Source organism: Babylonia areolata, chromosome 7, assembly GCF_041734735.1.
Source record: "Babylonia areolata isolate BAREFJ2019XMU chromosome 7, ASM4173473v1, whole genome shotgun sequence".
Classification (NCBI taxonomy): domain Eukaryota; kingdom Metazoa; phylum Mollusca; class Gastropoda; order Neogastropoda; family Buccinidae; genus Babylonia; species Babylonia areolata.
This window is the reverse complement of record NC_134882.1, coordinates 21003042-21023847: the sequence shown is the minus strand read 5'-3', so window position 1 is coordinate 21023847 and position 20806 is coordinate 21003042. Positions and strand designations below refer to the sequence as shown.

General features: G+C 44.5%; 1 protein-coding gene across 13 annotated transcripts in view; it reads right to left on the bottom strand.

The window, feature by feature from the left end:
• The window catches only part of LOC143283876 (chromosome-associated kinesin KIF4A-like), a 178649-nt gene that overhangs the window by 41547 nt on the left and 116296 nt on the right, over positions 1-20806 (bottom strand). For 9 of the 13 annotated variants that reach the window (XM_076590258.1, XM_076590263.1, XM_076590262.1 and 6 more), the window contains 4 exons: positions 17777-17992; positions 14792-14936; positions 13060-13116; positions 5161-5334 (listed from right to left, as the gene is read on the bottom strand). In XM_076590258.1, coding sequence (XP_076446373.1) covers positions 5161-5334; positions 13060-13116; positions 14792-14936; positions 17777-17992 — 592 coding nt within the window. The remainder of the gene's footprint in view (positions 1-5160; positions 5335-13059; positions 13117-14791; positions 14937-17776; positions 17993-20806) is intronic. The other 4 variants (XM_076590259.1, XM_076590270.1, XM_076590260.1 and 1 more) reach the window with 3 other exon arrangements.

Sequence of the window (20806 nt, the reverse complement as noted above, 5' to 3'; positions counted from 1 at the left end):
ACACACACATCCACAGTGCAGACATGTATCATCTCTACACACACATCCACAATGCAGACATGTATCACTACACACACATCCACAATGCAGACATGTATCATCTCTACACATACATCCACAATGCAGAAATATATCTTCTCTACACGGGCACATCAACATACACAATATACACCGATGCACACAAGTATACACACACACACACACACACACACACACACACACACACACACACACACACACACACACACACACACACACACACACTCCACACACATGCTCACAAACAAGTTAGGGTCTGTGAAAATATATGGGGGCAATTAAAGATTATCTGAATGATGTGCATGTGAAATTGTTACAATTTAATCAGACAATTGGAATGAAAGTTTTAAACATGTTACACTTGTCACAATGGTTAGAAAGTAGAGATGGCAATCAATTTTCATAAAGCATTTCTTCAATTCAAACATGTTACACTTGTCACAATGGTTAGAAAGTAGAGATGGCAATCAATTTTCATAAAGCATTTCTTCAATTCAAACATGTTACACTTGTCACAATGGTTAGAAAGTAGATATGGCAATCAATTTTCATACAGCATTTCTTCAATTCAAACATGTTACACTTTTCACAATGGTTAGAAAGTAGAGATGGCAATCAATTTTCATAAAGCATTTCTTCAATTCAAACATGTTACACTTGTCACAATGGTTAGAAAGTAGATATGGCAATCAATTTTCATACAGCATTTCTTCAGTTCTGGAGACCTGCTTTATTTGTTGTACCCGATGAGCTCTTAGTGAAAGAGTGTGCACTACAGACATTGTACCGCCTTTATGGCAGCACTGAAGGACAGTGTAGTACATTTCAGATGATTCTAAGGATCCACATTATTATAATGGGAACACCGAGCAGTCAGTAATCAAACAACTAAAAAAACGACACCAACAACAAGAAGAATCGACCTGTAATCAACTATTAAACAACATCAACAACAAGAACCTACCTGTCATCAACTAATAAATGACACAACCACCTGTAATCAACTAATAAATTACATGAACAACCTACCTTTAATCAACTAATAAAACATTAAATGACATGAACAACCTATCTGTAAGCAACTAATAAATGACACAAACAACCTATCTCTAATCAACTAATAAATGACATAAACAACCTTCTGCAATCAACTAATAAACACCATCAAAAACTACAACCTATCTGTAATCAACTAATAAATGAGTTTATGACATGAACAACCTACCTGTAATCAACTAATAAACACCACCAACAACTACCTGTAATCAACTAATAAATGACAGGTTCTTAATAGATTTTTGAAAAGACCCTTTGCCTGTACCTGCTCTTGTGAGAGATGGTGAAATTGAGGAGAGTGTCAATGAATACAAATATTTAGGGACTATTTTAGATAATAATCTGGCTTTTGACAAGAATGTTGATTGTATTCATAAGAAATGTCACTCTAGAATATTTTGTTTGCAGAAGTTAAGAAATATTGGTGTCAACTCCAAGATTCTTCAAAGCTACTATCAATTTTGTATGGAGTCTGTGCTGACAGTTTCATTTATGTGCTGGTATGGAAGTTTGGGAGTGAGGAGTAAGCAAGTTTTGAATGATGTCCTGAGAGTGTGCAGTAAAGTTGTGGGAGTGAGACAAGCTAGTATGCAAGAGCTGTATGAAAGGCGGTTCAGAAAGCCAGGCAGATAACAACTGATGACACATATTCTAGTAAAGTACTATGAACTGCTGCCATCAGGATGACACTACGGAACGTTTAAAGTAGAATCCAGAACTCAGAAAACCTTTATACCATATTCAATTCACCTTTTAAATTCCTGAGAACTATTTATGCATGCATGTGTCACAATAATGAATATGTGTGTGTATGTGTGTGTGTGTGTGTGTGTGTGTGTGTGTGTGTGTGTGTGTGTGTGTGTGTGTGTGTGTGTGCCTACACTTGCATGCGAGTACGTGTGAAAGTGCATGCATAATAGGTTGCACTTTGTTTAAATTTCTTTATCATTTCCTGAATAATGTGTGACAGTGTGCAGGACGAATGTGCAACAGGAACTGTGCAATGTTCATGTCTTTCAATATACTTATACTGATAATTACTATGTAATGATTATCAATTACATTTTTAAGCAAATATGTTAAATGTTTTTTATATGAAAAACTTATATGTTTGCTGTTCCTGCTAAATTAAGGCACTTTTTATTATTTTGTGCATCAGTGTGTATTGTGTGTGTGTGTGTGTGTGTGTGCATGCGCGCGCGCTTCCGCATCTGATGTAATTTCTCTTAATGAGATAATAAAATCACTCTTATCTTAATTTGTGTGCAATACAATACATGCAGTGTTAACCTTGGTGTATTTCAATATTTTTATAACAATGATTAATTACAATATTTTGATTAAGTAAATATATACAATACTTTTTATGTGAATGTCTTATATGTTATTGACTCTTTTTAATTAAGCCATGTTTAATTTTTTGTGTTGAGTCTACATTTGTTTTGCCGCACCTGATATCATTTTTCTTCATATAATAAAGTTGTTCTTATCTTATCTTATGAACACCCTACATGTCATCAACTAATAAATGACATGAACAACCTACCTGCAATCAACCAATGAAACAGTATGATTAAATGACATGAACAGCCTACCTGTAACCAACTAATAAATGACATGAACAACCTACCTGTAATCAACTACTAAACAACACCAACAAGAACCTACTGTAACCAAACAACATGAACCTACTGTAACCAAACATAATAATAATATTAACAATAATAATAATTATGGCATTTATAAGGTGCAACATCTCGATGAAATCAACTCTAAGCGCACAAAAAAAAAGAAAAAAAAAAGATCTGCACACACACGTACACACACACACACTGCGGGCCATATAGCTCTAAACACAACTAATTCAAAAAGAAGCATTATGTACAAATATTGCTGTATGCACCCACTCACACACACACACAACAGTACATACACACACACACACACACACACCTACATGCATGTTCTATGGCTGTTCATGTAAGCACAAGCACACGCACATATAAACGCACGTGTACGTGCACGTACACGTACACACACACACACACACACACACATTTCAAGACCTGCTGTACGGATATACAAAACTGTCAAAAGAGGAAAACTGGTAAAAGAGTTATGTACAAATATTTACATCTCAGGTTCCCACACTGAGTAGGTACAGGCTGCAGTGGGAGTGGCAGGGATCGTGGACAGGACTATTAGGAAGAAGAAAAGAGATGAGTTTTAAGAGCAGTCTTAAAAGAAGAGAAAGTAGGCAGTTGACGGACTGAGAGTGGAAGCTTGTTCCAGGAGAGAGGGCCAGAAACAGAGAAGGCATGTGGGCCAAAGGTACTGAGCTTGGTACGTGGAATCTGGAAAGTGAGAGGATCAGAGGAAGAGTGGAGGGTGCATGAGGGTTTGTAGACATTGAGTAGATTGGTCAGGTAGTCAGGGGCTGCATTGCTGAGGCACTTATAACAAATGGTGTCAAGTTTATAGTGTATGTGTTTTGATACAGGAAGCCAGTGAAGTTGTGACAGAAGAGGGGAGATGTGGTCAGTCTTCTTCTTGAGTACAAGGCGTGCGGCACTATGTGTTGTAGGGTGTGAATAGAGGATTCATTCACACCAGACAGGAGTGAACTGCAGTGGTCGATATGAGACATAATGAAACAGAGGACAGGTTTGACAGTTGCTTCGGTAGAAAGATGTTTTCTGATCAGGCTGATGTGACGAAGGTGGTATTAGCAAGATTTGGCAGTTTGGGTAACAAAGTTTTGCATGGAAAGGGTTGAATCAAGGTGGACACCCAGATTCTTGATTAACAAATAGTGAAGAGTGGTAACTCTCTCCATTACACAAGGTACACAACTTCAAGTCAGTGATGCTTACGCTACCAATTCAATTAGCACACAGGTAAATAAAAGGTACATTGGAACAAACCCAGACACTTCCTCAAAAAGGAAGCGCTGGGCCTGTCCTTACACCAATCATTTGACATGTGCACACAGCAGCAAAGACAGAAGAAATGTGCAAACACAAATTAGCTTTTATTCAAGACTGGCATAGCCTCTTTAATCCTGAATAAGCCACACAGAACACATGGACAATACAGAACAAACACATTATTTGTCAATTCCCAGATGATAAACCACCGAGGCAACATGTCTCTGTGAGGAATGCGACGTCAACTTCTTCATCCAAGATGAAGTCGGCAATGACATCAGCCTTTCCATCTTTGCACACTGATTGCGCATTGAATAAACAAATTTTCAGTTTATTAGGTTTATGCATGCAATGAGACATGTGGGATGAGTCCTCTGTTACGTCTATTTGATGAGTCGGAGTGGGTGAGAAGGAGAATAAAGATGATGAAAATTGGGGCAATAGAAGTGAGTCATGGAAAACAGAGTCACGAGTCAATCAAGGACACAAACACCACCAAGGGCCCACAACACCAACAACAAGAAGCTACTGTAACCAAACAACATGAACAACACAACACCAACAACAAGAAGCTACTGTAACCAAACAACATGAACAACACAACACCAACAACAAGAAGCTACTGTAACCAAACAACATGAACAACACAACACCAACAACAAGAAGCTACTGTAACCAAACAACATGAACAACACAACACCAACAACAAGAAGCTACTGTAACCAAACAACATGAACAACACAACACCAACAACAAGAAGCTACTGTAACCAAACAACATGAACAACACAACACCAACAACAAGAAGCTACTGTAACCAAACAACATGAACAACACAACACCAACAACAAGAAGCTACTGTAACCAAACAACATGAACAACACAACACCAACAACAAGAACCTACTGTAACCAAACAACATGAACAACACAACACCAACAACAAGAACCTACTGTAACCAAACAACATGAACAACACAACACCAACAACAAGAAGCTACTGTAACCAAACAACATGAACAACACAACACCAACAACAAGAACCTACTGTAACCCAACAACATGAACAACACAACACCAACAACAAGAACCTACTGTAACCAAACAACATGAATGACACAAGCAGCATCAAGGGCCCACCTCATAATGGGAGCGCAGGGCAGTGATCTCCCCCTCAGAACGGCTCATCTGGTTGGCCAGGTCCTGTTTCTTGGCCAGGATCTGGTTCAGCTCCTGCAGCTCCCTGGACATCTTGGCCTGACGCAGCACGTGCTCCGTCGACTTGGCCCGGCTGTCTGGACTGCTCAGGTCGTCCTGGCCACACATCACCCATTTCCACCTTCACCACATTTTTTGGGGTCACTTCTGATGATTTTTCTTTTAGAATTGCTGTCACCTCATCTACGCTTGTTGCCCCAGCTAGGACAAAGGCCACCCACTAGCACGCTCCAGCTATCCTGGTCCTATGTCAGTCCATTCAACTGTCCCCAGCTAGGACATAGGCCACCAACTGGCACCCTCCAGCTATCCTAGTCCTATGTCAGTCCATTCAACTGTCCCCAGCTAGGACATAGGCCACCAACTGGCACCCTCCAGCTATCCTGGTCCTATGTCAGTCCATTCAACTGTCCCCAGCTAGGACATAGGCCACCAGCTGGCACCATCCAGCTATCCTGGTCCTATGTCAGTCCATTCAACTGTCCCCAGCTAGGACATAGGCCACCAACTGGCACCCTCCAGCTATCCTGGTCCTATGTCAGTCCATTCAACTGTCCCCAAGTGCAGGAGAATTGTTACAGAAATATTGAATTCCATTTATCTTATTTATGATTTATCTTAGAGTCTATCATCACCAGCTTGTTAGAACAGACTACAGATAAATTAATGAAACATCCATCAATTCAAATGAATAATGAAAAAATAAACCCGTTCCAGATTATGGTTCGCACTGACACAGAGCCAGAACATTGAATACCATACAGTAAATTGAAATGGGAATGTTTAAGTTATTCTGTAGTGAGACTGTTATAGGCTGAAGATGACACTTACATAACAAGCAGCTGATGAATGCAAGTTTTGATTTTGGCGAGGTCTTATCACACTTCTTGAATATTTGGCTGGAGATCACATAGACCACTCAAAGTCTGGTGGAAGACAATGGGCTCGAACCCAGTGTAACAGCCTGACTACCACCCACTGGAGCCCAGCCTGGTGTCATTCTAAGAGTGAACCAGACATGGAACATCATCAACTACATAGGAGAAAGTTTCCATACTCAGAATCATAAGTTGTACTTACTTGAATACTTCAGTGCTTTCACATCACCTTCCTCAACCAAGTAAATATTCAAGTTAGTTCAACCTCAGATTTTTTTCTTTTTAATGAAAAGAATGCAAACAGAATAATATACAAATGTAAACAACAAGCAACATAGAAGACATAAAACAACACCATCAACAAGTTGGTTTAAACAGATATTTTTTTCATGAACACATTTCCAATACAATATGAAATGAAATGAAATGAAATTATGGTGCTTAGAGCCTCGCCGACCACTAAGGCCATCTCAAGGCTATCGCCGCGTCAATTACTGCTACAAGGCTAAAAAAAAACAACCAATTAAAACGAGTCACCACTTCAAACTTTCCACTCCAAAGTTAAAAAAAAACTTCCACAGTTTAAAACCTTCAAATCTGGTTAAAAAGGTTCACTTCTTTTAAGAAGTCCATCAGCGCCCACGGAGGGACATCACGAAACAAAGTCTTCAAAGAAACCGCCGTGTAATGTCTGCGTCTAACGTCATGCAGATCCCAACAGTCAAGGAGCACGTGTTTCACAGTGAGAGGCTCGTCACAGGGAACGCATCGAGGGGCCTCCTCCCCCTTCAACAAGTAAGAATGAGTAAAAAAAGTGTGCCCCGTACGCAGTCTGCACAGCACAGATTCCTCCTTTCTGTTCTTCACCCCCGAAGGGAGGGTCTCCCCCAGGTCCGGACGGATCTGGAAGAGCTTGTTGTCCATCTGGGTGTTCCACTTCTCTTGCCAAAGATCCTTAACGTAAGTATTGACCTTCCGCTTCATGTCTGTATAGGGTACCAAGGATCTGGACAATTCTTTCTTTACAGCGTTCCTGGCCAGCAGGTCCGCCCTTTCGTTACCACGAATGCCAACATGTCCGGGAACCCAGGCCAACACAACCTCGTATCCTTTCTTCGTTGCGAGAGTAAAAGTTTCATAAAATTCCAGCAGTTTGGGATGAGTGATATTCCTGCAGGCGATCGCCTCCAGGGCTGATAAGGAGTCGGAAAAGATCATGAATCTCTTCTGTTTGGAAGAGAGAACCATTTTTAACCCCAGGACCAGTGCGGTCAGTTCCGCGGTGTATACTGAGCTGTCAGACAGGATGTGTTCCGTTGAGGGCCGGTCAGGAAAGGCGGGACAGAACGCAGATGCGGCGACTCCGTCCTCTGACTTGGAACCGTCAGTGAAGATGCCTTGAAAGGTGGGGAATTTGTGGCACAGTTCCGAAAAGTAGATTCTGTAGGCCAGAGAACTGGTGGTGTCCTTACGGTACGAGGCCAGATCGAATCGGACCTCAGGTGTTGTAAAGGTCCACGGGGGGCTGTCAGGGAACTTAGAGAAATCTGAGATGCCACTGACATCCAGATCGGCATTTTCCAAGTGCGGCTGAATGCGGAGTCCGAGAGGAGGTATGCAGTTTGGGTTGTCTGTAAATTTCTTATCGAAAGGGTTGTTGAATACAGCATCGTAAGCAGGGTTTGTAGGTTCCGAAAACAATTTCAAATAATAGTTCAGGGTCAGCTTCAGTCTGCGGTTGGAAAGAGGCGGTTCCCCCGCCTCTGCGTACAGGCTGTGCACAGGGGTGGTGCGGAAAGCACCTAAGCTGAGACGGAGCCCTTGGTGGTGTACAGGGTCCAACAGTTTCAGGTAGGACGGTCTGGCCGAGCCGTATACAACACTTCCATAATCCAGTTTGGACCGGACCAGGGCTCTGTAGAGGTGCAAGAGAGTCCTCTTATCAGCACCCCAGTTCGTGTGTGCCACAACTCGGATGATGTTCAGGGCTTTTAGGCAAGATATTTTCAGCTGTTTAATGTGGCTGAGAAAATTCAGCTTCTGATCGAAGACGACCCCTAGAAATCTGGCTTCCTTGACCGCCGGGATGGTGGATGTTCCCAGACGGATTTCAGGGTCCTGATAGAATTGGCGAAAATTATGAAAGTGGATGCATTCAGTTTTGGAGGACGAAAATGTGAAGCCATTCTCCTCTGCCCAACACTGGATTTTGTTGACGCAGAGCTGAAGCCGTCGCTGGATGCTGGCGTACGTGCTGCCGGTTGCATATAAGGCAAAATCATCCACGAACAGCGAGCTGTCCGATCCTTTCTGAACGGATTGAACGATGTCATTAATTTTGATGCTGAACAGAGCCGGCGACAGGATGCTCCCCTGCGGGACACCCAGCTCCTGCTCGTGAATGTCGGACAGGGTGGTGCCGACTCTCACCTGGAATTGTCTGTCTTGTAAAAAATTGTGGATAAACTGAGGCAGGTGTCCTCGGAAGCCGAGCTTGTGCAAGTCGGAAAGAATACCAAATTTCCACGTGGTATCGTAAGCTTTCTCCAGGTAAAAAAATATGGCCACCACATGTTGTTTGTTGACGAAAGCATTTCTTATCGTGGTTTCCAGACGAACCAGATGGTCAACGGTAGAGCGATGCTTGCGGAAACCGCATTGTTCCTTCGCCAGAAGGCCGTCGGTCTCTAGTTTCCACATCAGTCTACCGTTGACCATCTTCTCCATCAGTTTGCAGACGCAGCTGGTCAGTGCAATTGGGCGGTAGTTGGAGGGGTTCGAGGGGTCTTTTCCCGGTTTCGGCAGTGGGATTATGAGGGCTTTCCGCCAGGAGGGTGGAAAGAAACCTGTGACCCAGATGTGGTTATAAACTTTAAGCAGGGTGTCCAGACAGGTTTGGGGAAGGTGCTTTAGGAGTTTATAATGGACTTCGTCCATTCCTGGACAGGAATCCGTACAGGTCTGAAGGGCAGATTTAAGTTCGTTCATTGTGAAAGGAAGGTTGTAATTCTCTGTGTTGTCGGAAAAGAAGTTACATGGTGTTTTTTCTGACAGGTTTTTGGTTTTAAGAAAGCGAGCAGATTTGTTAGCAGATCTCGAGTTCTGTTCTATTGTGGAGGCAAGCAAATTGGCAACTGCTTTCTTCTCTGTGACCAGAGCGTCTGAAAGTTTAAGATGGTGGAAGGTCGGGCATGCGTTTTTGCCCTTAATTCTTTTTAAAACCCTCCACACTTTCTTCTTGGGTGTGTTGGAGGTTAAGGAAGAGCAGAAATCTCTCCAAGACTTCCTCTGGCTCTTTTTAAAAACATACCTGGCTTTCGCCCTCAGCTGTTGATGGGTTCGAACGCTATCGGACTCCGGTCTCCGAAAGACGCGTCGCTGCGCTCTCTTCCGAGACTTGCGGGCCTCCCGACATTCCGCGTTGAACCAGGGCGTTCTAGGGACCTGAGGCTTGGAGGTAGACGATGGGACTGCTGCTTTGGCGCAATCTAAAATGATCCGAGTCAGAGCGTCAGCAGGGTCCTTGCTTTTCAATACTGTTTCTTCCTGCAGCTCCGCTCTTATCTTGGTGGTAAAAAAACTCCAGTCTGCTTTGTCGTAGTACAGGCGGTCAGGCAGAGAGTCACCTTCTCCATCTGTGGGGCGGAGGACGACAGGAAAGTGGTCACTCCCGTGCAGATCGTCGTGCACTTTCCACTCGTAGTCCAGGACCAACGATGGATCGCAGACCGACAGATCTAAACACGAGAGCTTTCCAGAGGACAGATGCAGGTAAGTGGGAGACTTGTCGTTAAGACAGCACAAGTCCATGTCAGAGAGAAGGTTTTCTAAGAGAAGACCTCGGGCTGATGTCATCTCACTTCCCCAGAGCGGGGAGTGTCCGTTGAAGTCGCCCAACAGTAAAAACGGACGTGGGAGCTGGTCGACCAGGTTCATGAGGTCCTGCCTCAGAACACGGACGGAAGGGGGAAGGTAGAGAGAGCAGACAGTGATGGTTTTCTCGAGCGTGACTCTGACTGCCACCGCCTGTAAAGGGGTGCTTAAAAGAACTGTACTGTATAAAAGGGACTTTCGAATAAAAAGAGCGACACCTCCCGTCAACCCCTCTTGCTTCGGTTGAGCGGGTTTAAAAACGGAGTTAAAACCAGAGAGAGATAAAACCTTGCCATCTCTTTGCAGAGTCTCCTGCAGTGCCAGCACTGAAGGTTTCAAAGCACGACAAAGCAGCTGGAGTTCCTGGAAGTTGGCATAGAATCCCCGGATATTCCAGTGGATCACTGCCATTAAAAAGGTTTTTTTTAAAAAAAAAATAAAGCAGCAGCCTATTCCATCGCTACCCCCTGCTCCTCCACTTGCGGTGGCTCAAGGTCCGCCAGGATGGAATATTTGTTCTTTGACATAAATTTTTCGGGTTCCGACCGGGTCGGAATATCCACCACCTCGGCCCCTCCCGATCCCGCCGTGGCCGCAGCCCTCCCCTCCTTGAGTTTTGGAGGTGCGGGGGGCTTCCGGCCACTTCCGCCAGCCCGAGGGCCAGGCAGACGAGAGGCGGGGCGAGGGGGGCCGGGGGGTGGGGTGGGGCGGGAGGCGGACAACGTGCCTCCGCCCGAGGCTTTTCTCTCCCGCCCAGCAGCCCCTGAGGACTGCCGCGCAGGATGGGAAGGGGTGGACACAGCGCCTCCACCCAAGGCCAACGGTTCCGATGAGGCGGTTAAGTCGTCCGTCTGCGTTCCTGTGGACGTCGTCTGGACTGCGACGTCCACCGTCCCGGATCTGACGACAGAGGCATACGACGTCCTAGGCGACGCGGCCTCCACCTGTTTCCTTGCCTCAAAGAAGGAAATTTTCTGTTCTGTCTTGACTTTCTGAATTTGTTTTTCTTTCTTCCAGGCGGGGCAGTCCTTCGATGAGGACGGGTGGCCACCTCCGCAGTTCGCACACAGGGCTGCACTGACGCAATCGCCCTGGTGCGCCGCCTTCGAACAGGTGCCACACGCCTCTTCCTCCTTACATCTGTCTCTCACGTGTCCGAATTTCTGACACTTAAAGCATCTCAGAGGGGACGGTACGTACAGGCTGACATTAACTAGCAGGTATCCGACCCGAATGTCCTTGGGGACATCCGGGCAGCAGAAGGTGAGGAAGAAAGTGTTGGTCGGGACTCTGTCCGACCCCTTCCTCACCGTCACCCTGTACACATCGGTCACTCCCTGAGAGGACAGTTCACTCTTGATCTCGGCCTCAGACACACCTTTCAACTCCGGGCATCTGATGACTCCCTTTGAGCAGTTGAGACCTTTGTGAGGGGAAATCTTCACTGCCCTATCCACGAAAGTGGTCGCCTTGAGAAGGAGCTGTGTCTGTCTTTTGGATTCTGTCTGTACTAAAAACACTCCGCTCCTAAGCCTCTTGATGGATCTGAGCGATCCTGCCAGACACTGAAAGCCCTTCTGGACAGCGAAGGGGCTGAGAGCCGACAAGGGCTTGTCGTCATCAGCGCCCTCCATCACTAGCCACGATGGCCAAAAACCAGAGGTCTCGACGACCTCCGACTCAGAGTCTGAGTCGTCCGTTCCCTGTCGTCGTCTTTTTCCGAGTTTGGGGGGGTGTATTTGTTTAGGATTCATGTTGAAAGAAAAATGTGAATTCATCCCTCCCTTACCCACCCACCATGGGGTCCAACTTAGGGGCCAGGGTCAAGGGAACACCAGCTTGACCCCTTCCAGGTTTCGGGAGGGATATACAACCAGCAGCCCAGCTCCAATGTGCTCCCCCCCGATCATGCCCAGCTCCCGGGGACAGAGAGCCGAGCACTACGGGGGTTACCTTCGTCAGCCACTAAACTGCCAGTCTTGACCCAACCCCACGAAGGGGTAGCCGATTGACACACACGGGCCAATGTGTGCCGCCTGTCTTAGGAGAGGTCCGAGCCAAAGGGATGTGTTGAGAGCAGCGTGCTCTCTCAATCCCCAGGATCTCATTCCCCTCCATCACAGGTCGCGCCGCACGGCAAACACGGCGGGCCTAAAGAAGGCTGCAGAGAAAAAAAGAATGTGGAAAAGAAGGCTTGATGGGGAGCTGAGGACAGAAAAGAGGCGGTAAAAAGAAGAACAAAGAATAGCGAAAGGGACAGTGGGTCACGTTTAGTTTGGGCCTCACTCACGACCTGTTCGGCATGGGAAGCCCTATCAGGGGCATCAGTACAAAACCACCACTTATTCAGCCCTAACAGCTACGATGGCTATGTAGGCTGTCAATTAAGACCTGGGACCAGAGCACCAAACCCCAAGAAGCACTGATGCCCCCGCCGACATAGCTCGCTCGATCACTGGCCACTAAGCCTCCCGACCACGACAAGGTAGTGACCCTCCCGGGAGTGGGTCAGGAGAACACCAGCCTGACCCCCTCCAGGTTTCGGGAGGTCCAATACAATATAGCACACATGTTTGCAACAAGCAGCACATTTAATAGTGAGCTCTAAACATCTACATTACACAAATCATATTCCGCAATAACAGAATCAAATTGATGTAAGTGAAATAAATCAATACTGATATTTAACTATACACCTGATTTGAACAGACGGGCTGAGAACAGGATGCTTCACATGACAATCATTTTCTGGCTGGTAAAACAAAGGGGATGCCGAATCCCTTGGAGTGGCATCATTTGCTGGCCACATTCTGTTTTATTCTTCACCAAATGCACAATATTTTCCTGTATTATCAAGAAAGTTGTTACAATTGTTAGTTTCAAAAGAACAACAAAGAACCCACTCATCCTTCTCGGCAAGAAAAGCACACACACACACACACACACACACACAAAGAGAGAAAAGATGTCAGGTGCATGCAGCTCATGAACAGCACCAACACCCCTGTGAAGGACTGTTGTTATGAACAGAATCATGTTAGAAAAACTAACCACACAAAGTGTATCTTACATGAATCTGACTGCTGTCTTCTTCCGTCTCTTCCTCTGCAGCCAAGTCATGGTCCTCCTGAAACAGGAAAATACACACTACTTAACTGCAGTCAAACCAGTCTTACTGCCTTGTTGCAGCTGACTGCTTTTAACAACTGATGGGTGATTTTCTTTGTGGTGGCACTGGATCTGCGAAGTAAAAAGTATTGTTCCCCATGGAAGAGACCAATACCAACAGTGGAGAATGAGAGGTCCATCCAATGGGAAAAAGTCTTTCCCTGACAGGGTTCAGACAACATTTTCACTGTCAAATTCCTTAACATTTTCAAACCATTTTGATCTGTTTCACAAACCTTAGGTCTGCTACGGCTGCACAGCATCTTAATTTGAAACACAGGTAATTAACATCATGACTGTAAACAATATTCATTGAGTCTTGAGTTTTCTCTCCCATTATTTATATTGTTGTTGTTAAAAAAGTGCCATGTACTTGCTTTCAAAAGCTTTGATCATCTTTTCGTTTTGCCGATTCGTTAAAATTCACCTGGAAAATACTTCCTTACGTTTTGATCATCTTTTCATTTTGCTGATTTGTTAAAATTCACCTGGAAAATACTTCCTTTTCCCCAAACTTTTCCTGACTGCATGAACCAGGATTGATCAGCAAGTAGTCCGTAATTGTGAAGGAGTCGGGGTATTTCTCCATTTTTGTTTGTGTGTTTTGTTTTACTTATTTCATCCCTACAGTAATGTGTATAGCACATTTACCAGAAATCACTGTTGAGTTATGAAAGGCTTTTCCTCTCATATTTCTGTTTATTTGCTGTCTCATCATCACAACCACCAAAGTGACATTGTCCCACACCATTCTCCCCTTGTCTTATCATCTCCCACTCCATTTACTGCTAACATTCATCATTTGTCTTATCATCTCCCACTCCCTTTACTGCTAACATTCATCATTTGTCTTATCATCCCCCCACTCCCTTTACTGCTAACATTCATCATTTGTCTTATCATCTCCCACTCCCTTTACTGCTAACATTCATCATTTGTCTTATCATCCCCCCCACTCCCTTTACTGCTAACATTCATCATTTGTCTTATCATCTCCCACTCCCTTTACTGCTAACATTCATCATTTGTCTTATCATCCCCCCACTCCCTTTACTGCTAACATTCATCATTTGTCTTATCATCCCCCCATTCCCTTTACTGCTAACATTCATCATTTGTCTTATCATCCCCCCCACTCCCTTTACTGCTAACATTCATCATTTGTCTTATCATCCCCCCACTCCCTTTACTGCTAACAGTCATAATGATGGTCAGTCAAACACTTCTATACCAATGGTTTCTTCACTGCAATGGGAATTCATTTACAGCCTAGTCTCTTTTTTTTTTTTTTTTTTTTTTTTTGTGAATGACTATGACTCTCAAAGTAGGTAGGAAGATTGCACTGGCTGTTAGTGCTGCAGACTCAAGGGCTAGTTGGCCTTTAGGGACCATCCAAATGCTCACTATTCTAAAGTCCTCTTGGCTGGGAGAGTGGGGGTGGGTCAGTAAAACAGTTTTATTGAAGTATGAATAGGGAAGCTGCAAGCAGTAACTTACGTCCCATTTTAAATACTAAATAAAGTAAATTTCACAATTTGGGTCAGTTTAACAAACAGATTTACTGAAGCGTGAGTGAGGAAGCAGTAACTTATGTCCCATTTTTAATACCAGTTTTCACAATTTGGGTCAGTTACCCGGTTTGTGGGGAAGCAGTGACTGACCTCCTCCCGGTCAGCCTCCCTCAGGGACTCTGTCAGCCTCCTCAGCCTGTCCACATCCTCCATCACCTGGGGGCTGCTGTCCGCCGCAAGGCTGCAGGTCAGCAGGTCAAAGTTCACCCTGGCGACCAGACTGTCACACTGAGGTCACATTGCTACACTCTTACTCCTAGAAGTGATCAGACTGTCACACTGAGGTCACATTGCTACACTCCTAGAAGTGATCAAACTGTCACACTGAGGTCACATTGCTACACTCCTAGAAGTGATCAGACTGTCACACTGAGGTCAAATAGCTACACTCTTTCTCCTAGAAGTGATCAGATTGTCACACTGAGGTCACATTGCTACACTCCTAGAAGTGATCAGACTGTCACACTGAGGTCACATTGCTACACTCTTAGAAGTGATCAGACTGTCACACTGAGGTCACATTACTACATTCTTGAAGTGATCAGACTGTCACACTGAGGTTACATTGCTACACTCTTATTCCTAGAAGTGATCAGACTGTCACACTGAGGTCACATTGCTACACTCCTAGAAGTGATCAAACTGTCACACTGAGGTCACATTGCTACACTCCTAGAAGTGATCAGACTGTCACACTGAGGTCAAATAGCTACACTCTTTCTCCTAGAAGTGATCAGATTGTCACACTGAGGTCACATTGCTACACTCCTAGAAGTGATCAGACTGTCACACTGAGGTCACATTACTACACTCTTGAAGTTATCAGACTGTCACACTGAGGTCACATTACTACACTCTTGAAGTGATCAGACTGTCACACTGAGGTTACATTGCTACACTCTTATTCCTAGAAGTGATCAGACTGTCACACTGAGGTCACATTGCTACACTCTTACTCCTAGAAGTGATCAGACTGTCACACTGAGGTCACATTGCTACACTCTTACTCCTAGAAGTGATCAGACTGTCACACTGAGGTCACATTGCCACACTCTTACTCCTAGAAGTGATCAGACTGTCACATTGAGGTCACATTGCTACACTCTTAGAAGTGATCAGACTGTCACATTGAGGCCACATTGCTACACTCCTAGAAGAGATTAGACTGTCACACTGAGGCCACATTGCTACACTCCTAGAAGTGATCAGACTGTCACACTGAGGTCACATTGCTACACTCTTAGATGTGGTCAGACTGTCACACTGAGGTCACATTGCTACACTCTTTGAAGTGATCAGACTGTCACACTGAGGTCACATTGCTACACTCTTAGAAGTGATCAGACTATCACACTGAGGTCACATTGCTACACTCCTAGAAGTGATCAGACTGTCACACTGAGGTCACATTGCTACACTCCTAGAAGTGATCAGACTGTCACACTGAGGCCACATTGCTACACTCCTAGAAGTGATCAGACTGTCACACTGAGGTCACATTGCTACACTCTTAGAAAGTATCAGACTGTCACACTGAGGTCACATTGCTACACTCTTAGAAGTGATCAGACTATCACACTAAGGTCACCTTGCTACATTCTTAGCAGTGGTCAGACTGTCACACTGAGGTCACATTGCTGCTGAGTGCTCTCTTATCAGTGTTGTAGGAAAAGTGGTCATGGTTTGATGATTAGTCACACTGAGGTTACATTGCTACACTCTTAGCAGTGCTGTAGGAAAAGTGGTCATGGTTTCATGATTAGTCACACTGAGGTTACACTGCTACACTCTTAGCAGTGCTGTAGGAAAAGTGGTCATGGTTTGATGATTAGTCACACTGAGGTTACATTGCTTAACTCTTAGCAGTGCTGTAGGAAAAGTGGTCATGGTTTGATGATTAGTCACACTGAGGTTACATCGCTACACTCTTAGCAGTGCTGTAGGAAAAGTGGTCAAGGTTTATCCATCTATACTGCTGTTTTCAAAAAGTTACATTTTCTAAAGTATAGTTTAAGGACATACATTTTTTAATATACACTACAATACTAATACAGTAATTATTGTACCACAAGAAGATATTTTTCTCATTTTTGACCTCATCTGGTCACCTTACAATCCAGTTTATCCAATGTGCTTATCACACCCTTTAACATGACAGAGATCATAGTTATCCCCCAAACAATGATTCCCAATCACTCCCTTTAACATGACAATGATCTGGTCCCACCCCCTCCCCTCCCAACAATGACGATTCCCAGTGACTCCCTTTAACATGACAATGATCTGGTTATCCCCCAACAATGACAATTCCCAATCACTCCCTTTAACATGACAATGATCTGGTTATCCCCCAACAATGACAATTCCCAATCACTCCCTTTAACATGACAATGATCTGGTCCCACCCCCTCCCCTCCCAACAATGATGATTCCCAGTGACTCCCTTTAATATGACAATGATCTGGTTCCCCCCCAAAACAATGACGATTCCCAGTAACTCCCTTTAACCTGACAAAGATCATAGATATCCCCCAACAACAATGATTCCCAATCACTTCAAATTTGAAAGTATGCAGCCTTGCAGAGATTGTTTATGTGTTTCTACATTGAAAGGTTTGAATCAAACGTCACACCCAGATTTTTCACTGAAGATACAAAGTCTACATCTCAATATCCAGTTTTGAGAGAGGAAGGTAAGGAGTTGTTTATAGACAGTCTGCTTGAAGAAATAATGATAGCTCCAGTTTCACTATCATTTAGTTGTAGTTTGTTTTGATTCCTCCATGCCTTAACGTCAGCAATACACTGTTGAAGTGCCCCAGAGACAAAGATCATGGATATTCCCCAACAATGATGATTCCCAGTCACTCCCTTTAACATGACAAATATCATGGATATTCCCCAACAATGATGATTCCCAGTCACTCCCTTTAACATGACAAAGATCACGGATATTCCCCAACAATGATGGTTCCCTGTCATTCCCTTTAACATGACAAAGATCATGGATATTCCCCAACAATGATGATTCCCTGTCACTCCCCTTACCCAGTGTCCTCTTTCAGGACAGACAGCTTCGCCTTCAGTTTGTCAACAGAGGCTTCAAGGTGGATGACAGTCTGACACATGCGGGTGTTCTGATCGATGGCTCGCTCCAGCTCCTGCGTAAGTTCAGCGTTTTCTTTCTCCAGCAGACTGGTGCGCTCTGCCAGACGGGTCAATTCCTGCTCAGCACCCACACCTGCTGCTTTCACACAGGTGGTGCTGCAAGACAGTATGATGTATGATAGTCAGGACTATATACAGGTGGTGCTGCAAGACACTATGATGTATGATAGTCAGGACTACATACAGGTGGTGCTGCAAAAGACAGTATGATGTATGATAATCAGGACTATATACAGGTGGTGCTGCAAAAGACAGTATGATGTATAATAGGACTATATACAGGTGGTGCTGCAAAAGACAGTATGATGTATGATAGGACTATACAGGTGGTGCTACAAAAGACAGTATGATGTATGATAGGACTATATACAGGTGGTACTACAAAAGACAGTATGATGTATGATAGTCAGGACTATATACAGGTGGTACTACAAAAGACAGTATGATGTATGATAGGACTATATACAGGTGGTGCTACAAAAGACAGTATGATGTATGATAGGACTATATACAGGTGGTGCTACAAAGGACAGTATGATGTATGATAGTCAGGACTATACAGGTGGTACTACAAAAGACAGTATGATGTATGATAGGACTATATACAGGTGGTGCTACAAAAGACAGTATGATGTATGATAGGACTATATACAGGTGGTGCTACAAAAGACAGTATGATGTATGATAGGACTATATACAGGTGGTGCTACAAAGGACAGTATGATGTATGATAGTCAGGACTATACAGGTGGTGCTACAAAAGACAGTATGATGTATGATAGTCAGGACTATATACAGATGGTGCTACAAAAGACGGTATGATGTATGATAGGACTATACAGGTGGTGCTGCAATAGACAGTATGATGTATGATAGTCAGGACTATACAGGTGGTGCTACTAAAGACAGTATGATGTATGATAGTCAGGACTATAGACTATGACCATCTGAACAGCTTAGGAGGCAACTACTGTCCAAACAGCAAAGCAGACAACTACTGTCCCAACTATCTGGGCTAGAGATTGGTTATGGTGGAGAGCGTCTATCCCAAATCACATCCTCACTCTCCACCAACAGAGCTGTAGGACAGTCAGTGTTGGGAAAAGGCCAATTAGCCCCCAAGACTGCAGCACTAAGAGCCAGTGCAACCTTGCCTCCTAGTTTGAGAGTCAAAGTCTTTCCCAAAAAACCAAGCTGTAAATGAATTCCCATTGCAGTGGAGACACCACTGATCATACAGCTCTCACTCTGCTGTTGGCCAAACTGTAATCTTATGTTAAATCTCTGATACAAGCCAAGCGTTGAGCCCAGGTACTGAATGATAAAATAGATGTTTCAACCGCTTTATTGAGAATTATGTTTCTAAAGCAGAGATTTATTATCTAAGATATGAAAAATAATGTGTGGACTGGTGGGTCTAGGGTGCAGGTGAATATGGAGTCCAAATCTAACAATCCAGTCTATGTTCCCCACACGACACTGGTTATTAACCCCCACCCCCATCTATCTCCTCCATAAAATAAAAACAACAGAAGTGATTGATATCATATACCAACCAGTGAAGAAACAGACGAACCCCACCTGCCTATTTCTCCCTCAGAAAACAACAAAAAATAACTGATATCATACATAAACCTGAGGAGAAAGTAGGAATTTTCTCTTTAGCCTACTCATTTTCAACAGTGAGCAGGACAGTGGAGAAAGCAGAAATCTCTTCAGCCTTTCTGTTTTCAACAGTGTACAGGACATTAACCACCATCACACATGAATCACTTATTTCATTCTCTGCTTTATGAGCGTGTCCCTCTTCTAACTTATCCTCATCTTTATCGCAGCCATAGAGATCATGGTCAGGTCAGGGGCATAGCCCTTGCTACTGGTACCATCACCATGTAACCAAGTACTACCTGCCGCATGTGAAGTCTCCCAATGATGGACCAGGTGGAGGAGGAAACCTTTCCCAACGGCTGTGAAGGCGAAAGAGGATGACCAAAGGGCAGGGGGAGCTCTTATCCTTGGCTGGAAGTCCTCCTAGGAGACGGAACTCCAAAGAAAAAACCTGCACCTGCCTAGACTGTTCTACACGTAGTAGTATCTGCACCTGTGGGACTCTGAGCGTCGGTAGGCAAGAGAGTGGGAAAGGGACTGCACAACTCCTTTTCACTAAAAATAAGTCACCTATGCTGGTCAGGCAACCAGGCTAATGTCGGAACGATGAACTAGCCCTTCAACACCCAGCTTTCCCAAGCCCTGTGGCGATGGAGAAGTGGTAACGGGGACAGGCAGAGGATGCTGCTGGCAGTTCCTAGTCACGACTCTGCACGCAGGCGGCTGTGGGGTGATGGTCGTCCACCGTAGACTGGGGCAGATGCAGCGCCCGTATCCTCCCACAATGTCAGAGCAGCCCTTTTTAGGGACAGCACTGCTCTCCCCACATGATGAAGGGGAAATAAAAAGATCCCTAAACAAAGCCTGCCTCACCTAGTACCTAGTAGGAAACCGCACCTACTTGGACATCCAACACTAGCAGTCGAAAACAACAGAAGAAAAGAACCAGGAGTCATGCCCTGACTCTGGGTGCCTGGAATGTTCGTACCCTTTTAGACAGAGACGACAGACCAGAAAGGCACACAGCGCTCATTACTAGAATGCTTGATCGCTACCAGGTGGAAATAGTAGCCCTGAGCGAAACCAGGTTTGCGGGTGAAACCCAGGTGGAGGAAGTTGGAGGGGACTACACCTTCTACTGCGTTGGGAAGCCAGATGGCACCCCAAGAACCTCAGGCGTGGGCTTTGCCATACAAACCAAACTTGCACAACAGCTTGACAGCCTTCCACATGGGATAAACGATAGGCTGATGACCCTGCGTCTGAAGCTGTCTGAGGATTGCTTCGCCACAGTCATAAGCT